This window comes from Ipomoea nil, unplaced genomic scaffold, assembly GCF_001879475.1.
Source record: "Ipomoea nil cultivar Tokyo-kokei standard unplaced genomic scaffold, Asagao_1.1 scaffold2653, whole genome shotgun sequence".
NCBI classification, from domain to species: Eukaryota; Viridiplantae; Streptophyta; class Magnoliopsida; order Solanales; family Convolvulaceae; genus Ipomoea; species Ipomoea nil.
In genome coordinates, this window is record NW_017619081.1 from 933,273 (window position 1) to 951,291 (window position 18,019).

An 18,019-nucleotide genomic window follows, 5' to 3' on the forward strand; every position below is an offset into this window, starting at 1 on the left:
TTTTAAATATTTTTCCATGTGTTTAAGTGAACAAATAGAAGCAAATAGAAGAGAAAATTGAAAAGAAAAGGGAAAAAAATTGGTCATCTTGGTGACCATCCAATCATGGCTTAAGGTGATGCAAGGAATTTCACCGTCAGGACATCTTATATTAGTGCGGTTCTTCTTATTTCCTTTCTACAGAAACACATCACGCACTGAGATTTCATCTTCCTCACAAATTGATTTACAGATAGCTATTAATTATTATACATACAGAGAATTACTGCCATTTTCTCTCCAGATCCAGGCCTCTGATTCCTCCTCAGATCCTTCGAATTCATCCTTAGATCTCTGACGCAGTGTTCGCAGCTGTGGATTGAAGCCCTCTCTGGTACTGACTCGGTTGAATGATCGAGCTCTTTGGCGGAAAGAGGGAGGGGCGGCCAATTCCTTCAATTCACAACTGTCTGTGCAGCTGGATCTGATCGAGCTTTCTCACAGTTTCAAAACCAACGCCCCAATCATGAATCCCTTCTCCTCCGGCACGCGCCTCCGGTCAGTTACTCTGAGATTTCATTTCTGTTGGATCCAATTTTCACAGTTCTATCACTCACTGAGCTGTTTAATTCCCGCGATTTTTGCTGTATTCTATAGCGTTGAAGCTGTTGTTGCTACAATGCGTCGCGGTTGATTTTTTTTCACTTTAAACTGTGTTTTGCTGAAACACGATTTTGGAAACTTTATTAGCTTGATGGCGCGTGGCTAATGCTTTAGAGTTCAAAACAGTAGATTGATTGATAACAGTATGAACGGATGAATGAGTGAGAGTGTTATAGTACTGAGCTAGCATTGACATTCTGATCTAAGGATATAATTTGCTTAACTGCATTGAAAACAGTTTCTGCAATTACTAATGAATAAATACTTTCCTAGTAGCTACTGGAGCTGTTGTGCTGAAATTGGGAAGTTACAAATTTAACCCAGTACTTCTTTCTTAGGATCAGAGAATACTTTAGTCAATATACTCAAGCTAACTGATCCATGTGGAAGACGATCTGTAAGGACAGTTATGAATATATAATTGAAATAAGTGAAAGCATTGCAGTACATTTATACTTATTTAGCATTCAAGCTTTGTTCCATGGATAAATTTTGCTATGATTGCATTAAATCTTACAATTTATAGAAAGCAGAACCTCGTAAGTACCCCAAAGTTATGAGAGCTATTGTGCTCAAATTGGGAACTTATATAATTTTTGCCTAGTGTTGTGTCTTTGTTAGGATCAGACACTACTTTTGTAAAAGTCCATGCTATTAATTGATCAAAACTGTCATATATAAGAATGCTTTTAACACTCTTGATAATCTTAAAATGTTTGAGGTTTTCTAACTCAAAACTACTGACCATCAGTTTGTAAAATGTATAAAATATAAGCACTGCCAATGTATACATTTCTCACAGTACTGTGATAGTTGAGTTCTACTTTTTATTCAGTCCAATGCTGTGAGCCTATATTTTTTATGAGGTCACCTCTACATATTTTGAGGTTCAGTGTTTCCAGATGCTAAACAGTCAACTAGTTGCAATCTTGAGATTCTCCAACACCTAGTAATTTGCTCCTCCATGAGATTGTAATTTCTCTTATCTGCTTCACCAAAGCTTATATTCATTTCCCTCAGCAAAGATGAATTTTGAGAAACTGTATTAAAATGGATTTAAGACTGTAGTTTATATAAGCCCCTTCGATTCTTCTGGTTTCCATTGATTTGAGGTGTACTTTTGAGCAGTTTAGTACTCAGTAGCTTGGTTTTTTCAAGTGGATTTTTGTTATGGTTATGCATGAAACACTATGATCCTTCAAGTGGAATTTGTCTGATTAATTCATGGAAATTTTGCCCTTGATGTTGTATTCATTGTCTAATATACTCTCTCCCCAAATTTGGCTGTAGGAGGCTTTGCATCGATCATAACTAGAAGTGATTTATTTTTCCCTTTTTCTCATTTTTAAGCTCATACCTTAACTTGGAGGATGGAATATGTTTAATTAGCATACAACATGCTTTACTTGTATGGAAAGGGATCACACATGCTTACTGCTTAATTACAGGGACATGATTCGGGCTATACGTGCATGCAAAACAGCTGCAGAGGAGCGTGCTGTTGTGAGAAAAGAGTGTGCTGCTCTTCGAGATGCAATCAGTGAGAATGACCAAGATTATACTCATCGCAATCTTGCAAAGCTCATGTTCATTCACATGCTAGGCTATCCAACACACTTTGGTCAAATGGAATGCTTAAAGTCAATTGCATCTCCTGGATTCCCAGAAAAGAGAATAGGATATCTTGGTCTTATGCTGCTTCTCGATGAAAGACAAGAAGTTTTGATGTTGGTCACCAACTCGATAAAACAGTATCCTGTCTATAATTATTTTCATTTTGTTATGTACTTTGATGCTAGGCTCCTGATTCCTCATGCATAATACACAGCACAATAGGCTTTGTTTATTTCTTCTTATAGAATAGCACCTTAAGGAAGTTCCCTTTAAGCGTTTGAGTATGAAATGAAAGAAAAGTTGGACATTTGAAAGGTATGCTGTTGCACATATTAAGTTATGGGATGAAGAATGGATTCATGCTTTCCTTTGATTCCTTAACTTTTAATAGAGATCTTAACCACACCAATCAATATATTGTTGGACTTGCTCTCTGTGCTCTGGGAAATATCTGTTCTGCAGAAATGGCCCGTGATCTTGCACCAGAAGTAGAAAGGCTGCTACAGTTTAGAGATCCAAATATTCGTAAAAAAGTGAGTCCTGGAATATTTCTTTCTGGTTATAGCTTTTGCTTTTCTATTTATTGGATTTATTTTCTAAGATATGCCTGAGTTTCATTTCAAGAGTTTAACCTATAATCTATTGGGGAGTCTTATTCTCTCCATATAGATTTTGTATTATTCTATTTGATAAAGTTGAGTTTTTTTAATTAGATAGCATCCTTCAAAATAAAAACAAATTAGAGGAAATAAACGCGATTTATGCAATTATATACCATATAAATGGGTAGAAATATAGTGCTTTAGAATTTGATTTATTAGGTTACTCATCATATGACTTGAAGTTTTTACCCACTACAATAATAAGTGAAATATGATATATGCTGAGTTACCTTGACATGACCATCTAAATTTACTAATAACCCTAAAATGAGGAAACTAAAAGAAAGAAATATGAATCTGCTACTTGACTACAGACCTGCTGTTTCCATTGTTGGGCGATATTATTTTTAATAACTAATGGCACTTTACTCGATTATCATTCTGCTGTAGGCAGCATTATGCTCTATCAGGATTATAAAGAAAGTTCCAGATCTCGCGGAAAATTTTATAAATGCCGCAGTCTCCTTACTAAAAGAGAAGCACCACGGGGTTCTAATAACTGGGGTCCAGCTTTGTACAGATCTATGTAAAGTCAGCACAGATGCCCTTGAGTATTTTAGAAAGGTAAGTAGAATAATATGGTCAACTTTATTTATTGCTACAGGCTCCATCTCTATTCTGCATTTGCTCGTCTTGCTGCATGAATGATTACCTCTTCTCTTGTGTATTTGGATATGATAGTATTTAGATGAATACAGGCATGTATGTTGTTGTTAACCTGTTCTACTTTTTAATTCTGAATCTAAACAAATATCAAGACCAACCCATTAAAATATTTTGTTTTACAATTCCTACATTTGGCTGGGGAGCACTTGCTTGCTGGTAAAAGTTAGATATGTTGCTAATCTTGGCTAATAGATGGTGACTTCCTTTTATAACAAGCTTTTTATAGAGTTTATTATCAATTTTAAATTTTTCATTAAACTGTATATCTAAATTGACAGTTGTTTTCTAAGTGTCTCTTGTGAATAGGAAGTTATGAAGTCTATGTCTAATGATGTTGTCTTTTCTTCCTAGAGCACAATCATCAGTTTATATTTGTAATTCTTAATAGGTATTGCTGTTGCTAGAAGATAGTTCTGAAGTTTCTTAAGCTGACTTTGTGAATGTGCTCTGTTTCATACAGCAGTTTGATGAGAATTTATTATTCTCTTTCTTTTGTGATTCTAGAAATGCACAGACAGTTTAGTCAAAGTTCTAAAGGATGTCGTAAGTAGTCCATATGCTCCTGAGTATGATGTATCTGGGATCACAGATCCTTTTCTTCATATAAGGTTGCTCAAGCTCCTGTCTGTTTTGGGACAAGGTGATGCTGATGCAAGTGATTCTATGAATGACATTCTTGCTCAGGTCAGTTATAGTTCTTCGTTGCTATTGTGGGTGCAAGATTTTATGTTTTGCAATATTTTCAATTGCCAATGGCCCAATATATACACTTTGTGATTGTTGGAATATGAGCAGCTTATCTTGGAATATGAGGCTATGAGCAGCCTATTCTGCAGGGTTATTTATTATGCTTTTAAGTCTTTGGGAGTGGAATAGTTTTTCCTTGGGAAGACCCTTTATGTCCCTTCCCAATACTTGTTATCTTCCTATATAATGTCCTGTAATGTGTTGTTCTTTGTAAGATGGAATAACAAGAAGATGTTCAGGTTCCTTTTAGTTTCCTTTTCAACATGGTATCAGAGCCACCCTCTTGTGGCCTGAAAATCTTCTCTCCTTCACAGCAACTACTCACTGCCTACTTCTTCTAAAATATTCCTTTTTTTTTCCTGAGAGCTCCTTTGGCATAACTGGTGCTGCAACCGCTCACTGCCTACACTGTTTTTCTCACATTTTTCTGATCAGTATGGCAGAAGAGGTAATCATAAACAGTACCCAAAATACTATCCTTCCTGTTCAGCCTAGAGTCTATGTTCCAAATCTTTCAGGGAGCATAACTATCACCAGTGAGAAACTCATTGGTTCCCAAAATTATCAAGATTGGGCATCAGCAGTTGAACTATGGTTTATGGGTCAAGGAGTTGTTGACCATCTCACTACTATAGCAGAACAGATTCAGCATGAAAAAGATATTTGGGAGAGAGTTGATGCCCAACTCTGCAGTCTATTATGGCAGTCTCTTGCCCCTGACCTGATTTCCTATGTTTAGACCATTTAAAACCTGTTTTTCAGTATGGAAACAAGCTCAATCCCTTTATACAAATGATATCTCTCGTTTTTATTTCATTGTTAGTGAGATACTAAATATCAAAAAATCAGAGATGTCAATGGAGAAATTTCAGGGAAAAATCCAAGGACTTATGGCTGAATTTAACAAGCTCATGCCTATTGGGGGATCACCAGAAGAGCAACTTACTCAACGTGACAAGTTCTTTGTTGTCCTTACCCTTGCCAAGCTTGAACCAGAATTTGAGCAAGTCCGTAATGGTATACTTGGTGATGGAAATTTTCCAAACACCAAAGAAATGTTCAAAAGACTTCTTCAAGTCTCTTCTATTTATAAAGAAAATACACCATCCTCAACCATTGTTGATCACTCTGCTCTTACTACTCAAAGCTATCATAGAGGAAGAGGTCGTGGAAGTAACCGAGGGGGCCGAGGTGGAGGACGTAATTCCTCTTGTTTTTGTGACTTCTGCAACAAACCAGGGCACACCCATGAGGTTTGTTGGAAACTCCATGGGAAACCAACTATGGTTAATATAGCTCAATCTGGGAATCCAAATACTGCAGACTCAAGCACACAAGTTATCTCAAAAGCTGAGTATGCAGAATTCTTGCAATTAAAGGGTGCCAAAACAACCATTTCTCCCGATATCTCTCACACTGCCCTTGCTTCACAATCAAACTCAGTTTGGGTCCTCGACTCTGGAGCCACCGATCACATATCCGGTAACCCTTCTCTTTTTTCCCAAATTGAGTTCTCGGATTCTCTTCCATATGTTACTTTTGGTGATGGATCAAAAGGAAAAGCTAAGGGGATTGGGAAAGTTTCCATCCATTCTTTCTCTTTATTGAATGTTCTTTACATTCCCGGATGTCCTTTCAATTTAATTTCAGTCCATCGTCTCACTCACTCTCTAAATTGCTTGGTTACTTTTTCTTCTAATTCTGTGGTTATTCAGGACCGACAGACAAGGGAGACGATTGGTACGGGACATGAATCACGAGGGCTCTACTATCTTCTAGGTTCTACCGATAACAACACAGCTTGCACCGCTACTATTTCACCTTTTCTTAGCCATTGTCGCCTTGGGCATCCTAACATCAATAAATTAAGACAACTTGTTCCTGGTTTGTCCAATTTAAAGGAAATAGAATGTGAGTCTTGTCAACTTGGAAAACACTCAAGAGCCTCATACCCTAGTAAAATGAATAGGAGGGCTGATAAACCTTTTTGTTTAGTTCATTCTGATGTTTGGGGACCTTGTCGTGTTTCAACTACTTTGGGGTTCCTATATTTTGTTGTTTTCATTGATGATTTCTCTCGATGCAGTTGGGTCTTCTTAATGAAAAATCGTTTTGAACTATTTGATGTGTTTAAAAAATTCTACAATGAAATTGTGAATCAATTTGGGGTATCTCTAAAGGTCTTACGAAGTGATAATGCTAAGGAGTATTTTTCTGACTCATTCACTTCGTTCTTCTCCTCACATGGGATATTGCATGAGTCTTCTTGTGCTAGGACTCCTCAACAAAATGGTGTTGCTGAACGAAAAATTCGACATCTTGTTGACACAGCCCGCACCTTGCTCATTCACCACAAGGTTCCTAAGAAATTTTGGGGGGATGCTATACTTCACTCTTGCTACCTAATAAATCGAATGCCTTCTTCTGTGTTGCAAGGGAAAATTCCTCTTAATCTTTTACTTCCACAGGAACCTCTCTATAAACTCCCGTTACGGATCTTTGGAAGTACTTGCTTTGTCCATGATAGCTCTCCAGGACGTGACAAACTTGATGCCAAGGCAATAAAATGTGTGTTCATTGGGTATTCCCGTCTCCAAAAAGGCTTTAAGTGTTATTGCCCTAAAACACACCGTTTCTACACCTCCTTTGATGTCACCTTTTTTGAAACTACGCCCTTTTTCTCTTCCACCTCAGTTGATGAATCTGACTTCTTGGGGGAACCACTTGAAGTCACAGAAGTTCTCCCTGTTCCTACCTTTACAGAGCCCGTGTCCCCTACTGTTCCTGAAAGAACTATACCAATGCCAACCATTCAAGAAGGACACAGTTCACCTTTCTTGTACACCTATCAACGGCGCAATCGTCAAGGTTCCCAAGAGGATGGACCTTTAGTTGATTCATGTCCCACATCAACGTTGCCCACTGACACGGTCCAAAGCACCACAACAAGCTCTCCCATTGCCAATCGAGTAGGTAAAAGATCCACTCGGAATCCTTATCCCATTTATAATTTTCTTACACAAAATAGATTGTCTCCATCATATTGTGCTTTCATTACTAGTTTATCTACTGTTTCTATTCCAAAAAGTGTCAAAGAAGCATTAATTCATCCTGGATGGAAGCAAGCAATGATTGATGAAATGGAAGCACTTCATTCTTCTGGGACCTGGGAGTTAGTTCCTTTACCCCTTGGAAAAACTGTGGTTGGTTGTAGATGGGTGTATAATGTGAAAGTTGGTCCAAATGGACAAGTTGATAGACTCAAGGTCCGACTTGTTGCTAAAGGGTATACACAGATTTTTGGCATTGACTACACAGATACCTTCTCACCAGTTGCTAAGATCACATCTATTCGTCTCTTCCTCTCAATGGCAGCTAATCGTAACTGGTCCCTGTATCAGTTGGATATCAAAAATGCTTTCTTGCATCGGGACTTGAAGGAAGAAGTGTATATGGAGCAGCCCCCTGGCTTTGTAGCTAAGACTGGAACTAACCTTGTTTGTCGTCTCAAACGGTCCCTCTATGGTTTAAAGCAATCTCCTCGTGCTTGGTTTGGGAGATTTAGTGATGTGATCCAACAATTTGGCATGAATCAAAGCAAAGCTGATCACTCTGTCTTCTATAGACACCTATTTGGAAAAAGCATATATCTGGTAGTATATGTTGATGACATTGTTATCACAGGGGATGATATGGAGGGAATAAATGAACTTAAAAGACATTTGTTTCAACATTTTGAGACAAAGGATCTTGGAAAGTTGAAGTATTTCCTTGGTATTGAAGTGGCCCAATCTAAACAAGGTATTTATATGTCAAACGGAAATATGCTTTGGACATCCTTGAAGAAACAGGTATGACAGATAGCAAGCCAGTTGACACACCCATGGATCCGAATGTTAAACTTCTTCCAGGTCAAGGGGGGCCTCTATCCGACCCAAGCAGTTACCGAAAATTAGTCGGCAAGCTATTATACTTGACTATCACTCGTCCAGATCTCTCATTTGCTGTAAGCGTTGTTAGTCAGTTTCTACAAGAGCCATGCCAAAGCCATTGGGATGCAGCTATCAGAATTTTAAGATATGTGAAGAGATCCCCAGGTACAGGATTACTTTATAAAGATCATGGAAATACAGAAATTGTTGGTTACACAGATGCAGATTGGGCTGGGTGTCCTTGGGATAGGAGATCGACATCAGGATATTGTGTCCTATTTGGAGGGAATTTGGTTTCTTGGAAAAGCAAGAAACAAGATGTGGTTGCACGGTCAAGCGCAGAGGCAGAATATCGAGCAATGGCATTAGGGATTTGTGAACTAATTTGGGTTAAGCAACTTCTCGCAGAACTCAATTTCTGCAAGCTTGGACCTATGAAACTTGTTTGTGACAATCAGGCAGCTCTACATATTGCCTCCAATCCTGTCTACCATGAAAGGACCAAACATATCGAGGTTGACTGTCACTTTGTACGCGAGAAGGTTGCATCCGGAGTCATTGTTACCACATTTGTTGGGTCAAACGATCAACTTGCTGATGTTCTCACCAAATCTCTTCGTGGACCTAGAATTGGGTATATTTGTAGCAAGCTGGGAGCATTTGATTTATACGCTCCAGCTTGAGGGGGAGTGTTGGAGTATGAGCAGCTTATCTTGGAATATGAGCAGCCTATTCTGCAGGGTTATTTATTATGCTTTTAAGTCTTTGGGAGTGGAATAGTTTTTCCTTGGGAAGACCCTTTATGTCCCTTCCCAATACTTGTTATCTTCCTATATAATGTCCTGTAATGTGTTGTTCTTTGTAAGATGGAATAACAAGAAGATGTTCAGGTTCCTTTTAGTTTCCTTTTCAACAGTGATTAACTCCATCATTTTATGATGTTTGAGGTATAGCATATTAGCATTTTAGTACTTTTTATGGTACATTGGTGGGGGAAGGGGGCAATGGGCTTTGAACCCTAGCAAAATTCCTGAAAAAGGATCTTAAGTTACCACTAGACTTACCCCTTGCTGTTATTCAGAATTATTTTATTTTAGCATAGTACTTTCAAACAAAAGGCAGAATAAGTGCCTTCCTGTGTATCTATGATGGGTGGAGTGTTACATAATATACGTTTTTACTGCTGAGTGAAAAATAGTTTGTGCAGAAAAGGCTCTGGGAAAGCTAACAAAATACAAGATTTGTTTTTCTTGGATCTGTTTTAGGACACTCAACACTGGATTGAGGAATTCAATAGGGTTGAGCTCCTTGAGCATTTGTATAAGCATGAAACTATTACAAAGAACCCATCCATATCTGAACCTACACCATGCTCTTGTTTTCAACATATTTCTATCTCCATTTCCTTCTTGACCAAAGCTTGACACATTTATTTTAGTAACTGTGTAGATAACATGTTAATGGATTTTGTAATTGACTGTTCGTTGCATGGTTTTCGCTTTTTGGAGGATCATCTTCTTATATCTATTAATGCTGTGTTAGTTAAAAGTTTCTCAGGCTTACATAAGCCTTATTACTTGTGTCATGTACTGTGATGCAAAGTTTTCTTCCACTTTCACTGACATGCTATATTCCTTTTCCAGGTGGCTACAAAAACTGAGTCCAACAAGAATGCAGGGAATGCCATCCTTTACGAATGTGTTGCAACTATTATGCACGTTGAAGATAACGGTGGCTTACGTGTGCTTGCTATCAATATTTTGGGGAGATTTTTGTCCAACCGTGACAACAATATCCGGTCATCTTCATTTGATATCTTTTGCTAAAACGAGAAATGAAAAATCTGGTGTTACTTTTGTCTATTTGGTAATGCGTACAGTTCTTGCTTTTGCATGTTCTTTCTATCTGATACTGTTCCAATTTTCAGATATGTGGCATTGAACATGCTGATGAAAGCAGTTATGGTAGATAGTCAAGCAGTGCAGAGGCATCGGGCAACAATTTTAGAATGTGTGAAGGTACCCATACAGTTGAACTTTACACTTTGTGTTTATAAAAGTCTAGGTCTCTTTGCCTTTTATTTTCTACCTTTCCCTTTTCTTTGCTATTTAACAGTCTCTTTCATATTTGTTTTTTGCAACATATCTATGAACATGCTAACTAGATGGTAAATACTTCCACACAGAATTATTGACCAGTAGTAGAGTAAAAAGAAAGCATTTATTAAATTATATATAGAATGTCTAAAGCACATCTAAGTAGATGTAATTATGTTTTTACATCTGGATATAATTATCCATATTCTGAGTTTTTGTTGTTTAGATTTCACTGGTTTCTAGAAATTTAAACCACAGATGGCACTGCATACTTATGGGCCAGAAAATAATAATGTATTTGCTATTGTTTTTTTTTTGTTTTTTTTTTTAAATTTATTATTTATTTATTTTTTATAAATTAATCATAGATGTATTCTTTGTCGTTTGTTGTCCCTTTCATGATTTTGTGTTTAGCTGGGTGAGGATTTCCTGGCTTAGCTTGTTTAAATTTTACTTTTGTTGGAGATGGTTGTGTAGTTGATGATTCAAACTTCAAATTCCATCAGCTCCAACTAAGTAGCCACAAACAACCCTGTGCATTATTTCACATATAAAGTATTGCACGAGGAACTCATGCATTTATCATTTATCAGGAATCAGATCCTTCAATCCGTAAAAGGGCCCTTGAGCTTGTCTATGTTCTAGTAAATGAAAGCAATGTGAAGCCATTGACAAAGGAATTAATTGAATATCTGGAAGTGAGTGACCTGGAGTTCAGGGGAGATCTCACTGCCAAAATTTGCTCCATCGTGGAAAAGTAAGTACATGGAAAAAAATCGTTAAATCCTTGTCATCTTTCTTTCTGAAGAATTATGGACTGCCTCTGTTTCTGGGGTACTTGTTTTGTGTTTGGACAAGAGTGGGATCTGAGAAATGGTCCTCTATTAGGGTTTCATTTAAGGTAGCGACTGTTTTTGACCAGTTTCCTATAGTTGAAGACCATTTTTGTCTAACTTCTGGGACTTGGGGACCATTTCTATAAACATCTTTTACTACTTGCGGATGATTTCCCCCAACTATTATAAATGGGCAAAAATGGTCCATCCGTTAGGCTAATAGGAAAACCATAATGGAGGACTTTTTTGTGAACCTTTTACAAGTTGGGGGACTATTTTTGTCTAAATTGATAGTTGGGTACTAAAAATGAAATACCACTACACCTAGGTACTAAAATGGGAAATAGTTTTTTGTAAATTACAGAGTAGAATTGTTTGGAAGTACTTCTATTTTGGTGTAAAGATCTAGTGTTGCTATTGAGTATCTTGCTTAGTTGTAAGCTCTATGCAAAGCTGAGCTTTGTAAAGCTTTTGTATGCAAACAGCTATGTGTCATTTTTTAAGGCATAAAATGACTAGTGGAAAAAAAAAAATCTATTTGAGTTTTTGTTGTCTTCCAATGTTTTTTTGCAAATGTGCTGCTTACTTTCAATTACCATGTGGTGGTATAGGTTTTCCCCAGAGAAAATTTGGTACATTGATCAGATGCTCAAAGTCCTATCTGAGGTATGCTTATTTGCAGACGTTACTTTAATCTTTAGATCATTTATTTGAGGCTTGTTTTAACCGATATATAAATTGGTTATTATTGCAATTCTACAGCTGAACACAATACAATTATCTATATGATGCCTTCTATTATATGCTTGTTAGCCAGATGCAATTTCTTGAGCATTGGGACACACCACACATGAAACAGATTTATTCATAAGATACCAAACATGAAGGAGCAAATTATCTCTCTCTTTTTTTTTTTTTTTAAATTTATTTTTTATAAATTATTTATGGAAAGTACTAAGTAGAGAAAAAATGTAAATAATTGAGAAGGAAGACTGCATATTCACTTCAATTAATCTTGTTAAAGATAGAATGAATACATACATCAATGAGTGAGACTAAGGATCACCTTGAGTCGAACACATTGTACACATGTTATAAAATTCTTTTCCTAACATGTAAATATTAGTGTTAATCACAAAGAACAGTACCAAGCAGATGCACACAAAAAATATTAAGAGAAATATTCTAGGTAGGTATTTGAAATTGTACACAAAAGGCTCTAGGTAGGTATTTGTAGTTGTACAAAAAAATGACTCTTGGTAGGTATTTGTAAGTGGACAATGTTCTATCTCTTGAGCTATTCAAATATTCGTTGCTAGAGAGCATCAAGATAAATACAGTTGGATTAATTTTAATTATAAAATGATGACATGGAAATTTTTCTTGTAAGGAATTTATTGTAATAATATTTTCTGAAACCTTATTTATTCAAATTTCAATAACTAGAGAAGTGATTGGTGGTACTGTGATAATAATTAGTAAAATTAACTAGACTTAATGTCACAGGAAACCCAAAAAAAGAGAGCATAAACTAGACCAAATCAAGGTGCTAGTTTGAAGTTTGAACCGTTCAAGGTTCAATGAAGATAGCGACTATTTTACATTTTCCGACCCAGATTTGTGATACACATGGTTTTATTCATAACTATAAAATGATGATGCTGAAATTTCTTGGAAGGCATCTGTTAGAGAATATTATAATATTTTTGACACCTTAAGCATTCAAATATAAGTGAACCAGAGAAGTGGTTTGTTTTACTGTAATAATTATTAATAAAAAACCAGTCCTAATGTAATATGAAACAAAAATTTTGGGGCATAAACTAGACTGAATTAAATGCCTAGTTCAAGCCAGAAAATATTGATTATGGTACGATGATTTGACACTGAATGATGCAGCCCCCCCCCCCCTCCCCCTCCCCCCTCTTATTATTTTTTTTCCCCATATATTCTCTCCTTGTGCAGTTGTGCTTTAGTTGGTACCAATTATTTCCTGTATCACTATCTGTAGGCTGGGAGTTATGTGAAGGATGAAGTTTGGCATGCCCTTATTGTAGTTATTACTAATGCTTCCAATCTCCATGGATATGCAGTACGGTCTTTATTTCGGTTGGTTCAAACTGTAGAACAGGTAACTGGGTTATTATTCTGAGTTCAAAAGAATTAGAAATTGAAGGTCTTTTCTTACTCTGTGTAGGTTCTCTGCATCATGTATTTTAATCTGTTTCATTATGTTTTTGTCAGGAAACTCTTGTCAGAGTTGGAGTTTGGTGCATTGGAGAATATGGTGAAATGTTAGTCAGTTGTACTGGAATGCTTGATATAGAAGAACCTATAACTGTGAGTTGTGATTGTTTTGTATTTTTTCCCTGAAGTTTAATTTACAACTCACTTCACATTTGAATACTACCTTACATGTGTGCATTTAAACTGTATAGCTGAACTCTAAGCTGTGTGGATGAACACTATTCTCAAATTTGTTTTCTGGGTGAAGAAAATTTACAAAAAACCTAATAGCCTATTTATGCAAGTGATAATTTAATCCGGAATATCAATGAAATCTTTGAAAAGAAAAAGACTGGAAGAGAGGGAGAGAGAAAGGGTCATCCCCTGCCCTCAGCCTAAAAATTCATTTTCTTGAACTGATCTTTCTATTTTCTGTACGCGAATTTTGAGGTTATGACTTCATGAGACCAATGATTTATGTTGTGACAGTTCTAATAAAAGGTAGGTTCATTGTGACAATTTTCAGGATGGAAAGTTTACTTATCATACAATATGCAACTGTAAAATACTTTCAAAGAAAGTAGAATGTATTCTAGTTCTTTCACTAACTAGTCATTATCATGGTATGCTTTGATAATGGGTAGTAATGCACATGCCTATTAACATGAATTATGACCATTCAAGGACTTAAAGCATGAGGGAAAATGGTGATGCTTGTGCATTGGAGTTGACTGCATTCCTTTCATCATTTGAATGTCTACTTCTTCAGCATGTTTTGAGAAATTGTTTGTAACAGGTAACAGAATCTGATGCTGTGGACATTGTAGAGACGGCTATGAAAACCCATTCCTTTGATCTCACCACTAAAGCAATGTGTCTGATTGCTTTGTTAAAGCTGTCAAGTCGGTTTCCACCTTGTTCACAGTATGTAAATCTTTATTTTCTCTATTTCATTTATCTAATAATTTCTTGTTGCTTAGAATATCTGCATGCATAAATTTATAACCAAATCACACTGTTAGCAATTTAATATACACTGAGGTTGTTAACTTTTTTTGTGATAATGAGAATGGGCTTTAAAAAACCAACTTTCTTCCTTTTCAAATTCCTACTACCTTGTAATTAGAGCTAGAAAATTTTGCGCATTCTTAAAGAGGAGAAAAGTAATAAAGCTGGGATAGTATAACGTAATGCTTTTCGGGTAATTGCTTATTGAATATTGGTTTCTTCTATAGGAGGATAAATGGCATCATTGTTCAGTATAAGGGAAATCATGTACTTGAACTTCAACAGAGAGCTATTGAGTTCAACTCTATTATCCAGAAACACCAGAATATGAGGTTTGGTTGGATTCCACAAGATTGCTTTTCGTTTTATTATATAGCTTGTTGTGTCTTTATCTTAGAAAGCTGGTGGGTTTTGTATTCAGGTGTACGCTGTTAGAAAGAATGCCTGTCCTGGATGAAGCAACTTACAGTGGAAGGAAGGCTGGCTCTGTTCCACCAGGAATTTCGACTTCACAGGGACCTTCTCTTCCAAATGGGGTTGCCAAACCAGCAGCTGCTCCTCTTGTTGATTTACTTGATCTTGGTTCAGATGATACCCCGGCACCTAGCTCTTCTGGTGGGGACTTTCTTCAGGATCTTCTTGGAGTTGATTTGTCACCAGCTGCTTCACAGCCAGGTGAATTTTGTAAGCCATGCAGTTACTGGCTGCTCTCTTATATTTGCAATGCAGTTACAAGTTAATGACTGCATACCATGTGGACATGCTTTTTTTTTTTTTTTTTTGAGTTAAAATAACATCATTTTACCCATTCAGCATGCTCTCTACCTAAATAAACTAAAGGAAATGAAATGATAAGGAGGGAATAGGAAGAGAAATGTGAGTTTTACTCTATTCTACCCTCTCTTGTTGCATCTCAGGTACAAATCAAGTACAGAAAAGTGGGACTGATGTCCTGCTGGATCTTCTGTCAATTGGAACACCTCCAGCTCAAAGCAGCAGCACATCTACACTTGAGGTGTTGCCCTCCAGTCAAGACAACAAGAGTTCACTGGATCTATTAGATAGTCTGTCCGCACCTACTGTGCCACCGGCACAAGTCTCCTCACAGACCTCATCAGTTGGAAGCTCTCCAATGATGGGTTTGCTAGATGGGATCTCTACCAGTCCCTCCACTCCTGGTACACTTTCATCATTGCTTCAACGTAGTTTGGCTGACTGATTTATCCTTCACATATTGACACATCCTGGTTTTCAGCTACAGAAGACAATGGTCCAGCATATCCATCAATTGTTGCATTTGAGAGCAATTCCATAAAATTAACATTCAACATCTCGAAACAGCCTGGGAATCCGCAAACAACAGTAATTGAAGCTAATTTTACAAACAAATTGCAAGATGTATTCACAGACTTTGTATTCCAGGCTGCTGTCCCTAAGGTAAACTACACTACATGATTTTCTAGTGAAATTGGGATATAGGTTGATAATCATATGGGCTATACATCTTTGATACTCATAATTTTGGCTTTGTTCCTCCAACCTGCCTACTCCCTCTCCAATTGGTATGTAGGAAGTGGGATGATTCTCTTATTCATATTCAGACGAAAATGTTGTTTCGAAGATCTGTGATTTCTTACTTGTATTTAGAAGGGAAGGGTGGAGTTTCTTTAAGATATACTTTGCTTTAAGTTTTGATTTAAAAATCTAAATAGCACTATGAATACCTACCTACCGACATTCTCAATATTATTGTAGTATGACATGGGAGCAATTATTAACTTCCAGTTGATGTCCCTAAAGAAACTGCTGCTATGTAATTCAGTGATATAAAGTCTGGGAGATATAATTTCCACTTCATTGCCTTTTCAATCTACAGTTTCTTCAACTGCATTTGGATACTGCCAGTGGCAACACCCTCCCCGCAAGTGGTAATGGATCAATTACACAGAAGTTGAGAGTCACAAACAGCCAGCATGGCAAGGTATGATAGATAGATACTCGTCTTTCATCCTGATACTTCTTTCACTAGACATTCTCTCTTGCTACAACATCTTTGGCTTTTAAATAATTCTGAATAGTGGGTTCTAGTTGAATCTCTTTCTTCAACTGTATCTACAGATCCAGTGCAAACATTTTTACTGTGTTTGGTGATTAGTGAAAAAACATTTGTGAATTTTCAGAAATCTCTTGTAATGCGCACAAGGATTGGGTATAAGGTGAATAACAAAGATGTGTTGGAGGAAGGGCAAATCAACAACTTCCCTCGGGGTTTGTGAGGGGTTGATTCACATTCATCATTCATCATTCATCATTCACGAGACTTTATTTTCAAATTTCGGTATGGAGAAGCATCATCAAATCGCGGTTTGTGTTTTCTTCTGAAATTTATGGAATTATTTTGGGGGAGTGGAGGGGTGGCTTGTGCTGGCCGGGACCCATTCCCCTTCAATGGGGAACAGATTCAGACGCCTCACTTTTCATGATAACACTCCCCCCACCGAAAGTGGCGCTGTACATTATGACAACATAATCATGAAAGCCATTGTGGAAGTCAATTTTTTACTAGCAGGCTCTTATAGAAGAAGAAAAATTGTGCCAGATTTTCTCTTTTTCTTTTTTATTTTTGTTTTGGTGACAAGTTTTTAATATAGATCTTTGTTTCCTTGAGGTTTTGGATAATGGAACTAGAAATGCAGATTTGTAATATAGGTTTATCGGGATCTTGATCGTACTAATTTTTTTTTTTTTTTTTTTTTTTTTTTTAATTTTTGGTGTTCCACAAATACATTTATTATAGAGACAGGCAATCGGTAATCGGTAATCGGCAATGGATGGATGTGTGGATCATTTTAGCAGTCTCACAAAGCTATATTTGTTCTACAAATTGCAATTATGTACCAAATTATTGAAGGAAATTATAAAGTATTTTATGGTGGGAACTTTGGCCTTATATTATCCAAATGCTGAGCTGGCCATGTTCTTTTGAAAAGGTTTACATAACGTGATTCTTATTGAACCTAAAAACATACTCCGTCCGTAATTGTTTTATATGACACATTCAATTGATCTAAAAATAAAATATACAAAATTTGTCAGTATTTTGGTGGATTAGGTAAATAGGTAACATGATATCCACCGATGATCTGTAGATGATGTGATTATTGTGTATTGATGGTGTCGTTTTTGATGATTATCATTTAGGAATTGTTAGCACTTCCCTTTCGATCAGGTTGTCCTCCCTACTACCCTCCTAGGTGGCTAGGTCCAATTAATGTGTTTTTTTTTTTTTTTTTTTTGTTTTTTCCTAATCCTCATTCTTTTTCAGTATTTGGTGCTTTCTGGCCTTCTGGGTTACGGATAGGGACAATCGTTATGCGTTGGACCAGTGTTCAGCATGCTTGCTGGACACGGGTAACAGTGCCGTTAACGGCACTGTTATCTCCTTTTTTTTTTTTTTTTTTAAATTTCAGACCACTTCATTGTAAGAGTATATGTTCATAATTTTATTACTATATGTTAATAACTATACATTCATAACTCCATAACTGTACGTTCATAACTCTATAACTGTACATTCATAACTCCATAAC

The 18,019-nt window shown here is 36.7% G+C and overlaps 1 protein-coding gene across 1 annotated transcript; it reads left to right on the forward strand.

The window, feature by feature from the left end:
- Positions 1 to 165: 165 nt before the first annotated feature.
- Positions 166 to 17,288, forward strand: LOC109154807 (AP-1 complex subunit gamma-2-like). Its single transcript, XM_019302542.1, has 18 exons — positions 166 to 537; positions 2,091 to 2,393; positions 2,648 to 2,789; positions 3,309 to 3,482; positions 4,089 to 4,268; positions 9,907 to 10,061; positions 10,191 to 10,281; positions 10,953 to 11,116; positions 11,807 to 11,861; positions 13,207 to 13,326; positions 13,440 to 13,535; positions 14,218 to 14,345; positions 14,657 to 14,761; positions 14,851 to 15,104; positions 15,347 to 15,607; positions 15,685 to 15,866; positions 16,306 to 16,410; positions 16,610 to 17,288. Exons 1-18 carry the CDS (start codon positions 506 to 508, stop codon positions 16,703 to 16,705), a joined length of 2,643 nt encoding a protein of 880 aa, XP_019158087.1. The 5' UTR covers positions 166 to 505; the 3' UTR covers positions 16,706 to 17,288.
- The last annotated feature ends 731 nt before the right edge of the window (positions 17,289 to 18,019 follow it).

Excerpts from the sequence above, each read along its gene's own strand:
- LOC109154807 (XM_019302542.1), top strand. The coding sequence starts at position 506 with ATGAATCCCTTCTCCTCCGGCACGCGCCTCCG. Across the intron at positions 2,394-2,647 it reads GTCACCAACTCGATAAAACA|AGATCTTAACCACACCAATC; the intron begins GTATCCTGTCTA and ends AACTTTTAATAG. Across the intron at positions 2,790-3,308 it reads ATCCAAATATTCGTAAAAAA|GCAGCATTATGCTCTATCAG; the intron begins GTGAGTCCTGGA and ends ATTCTGCTGTAG.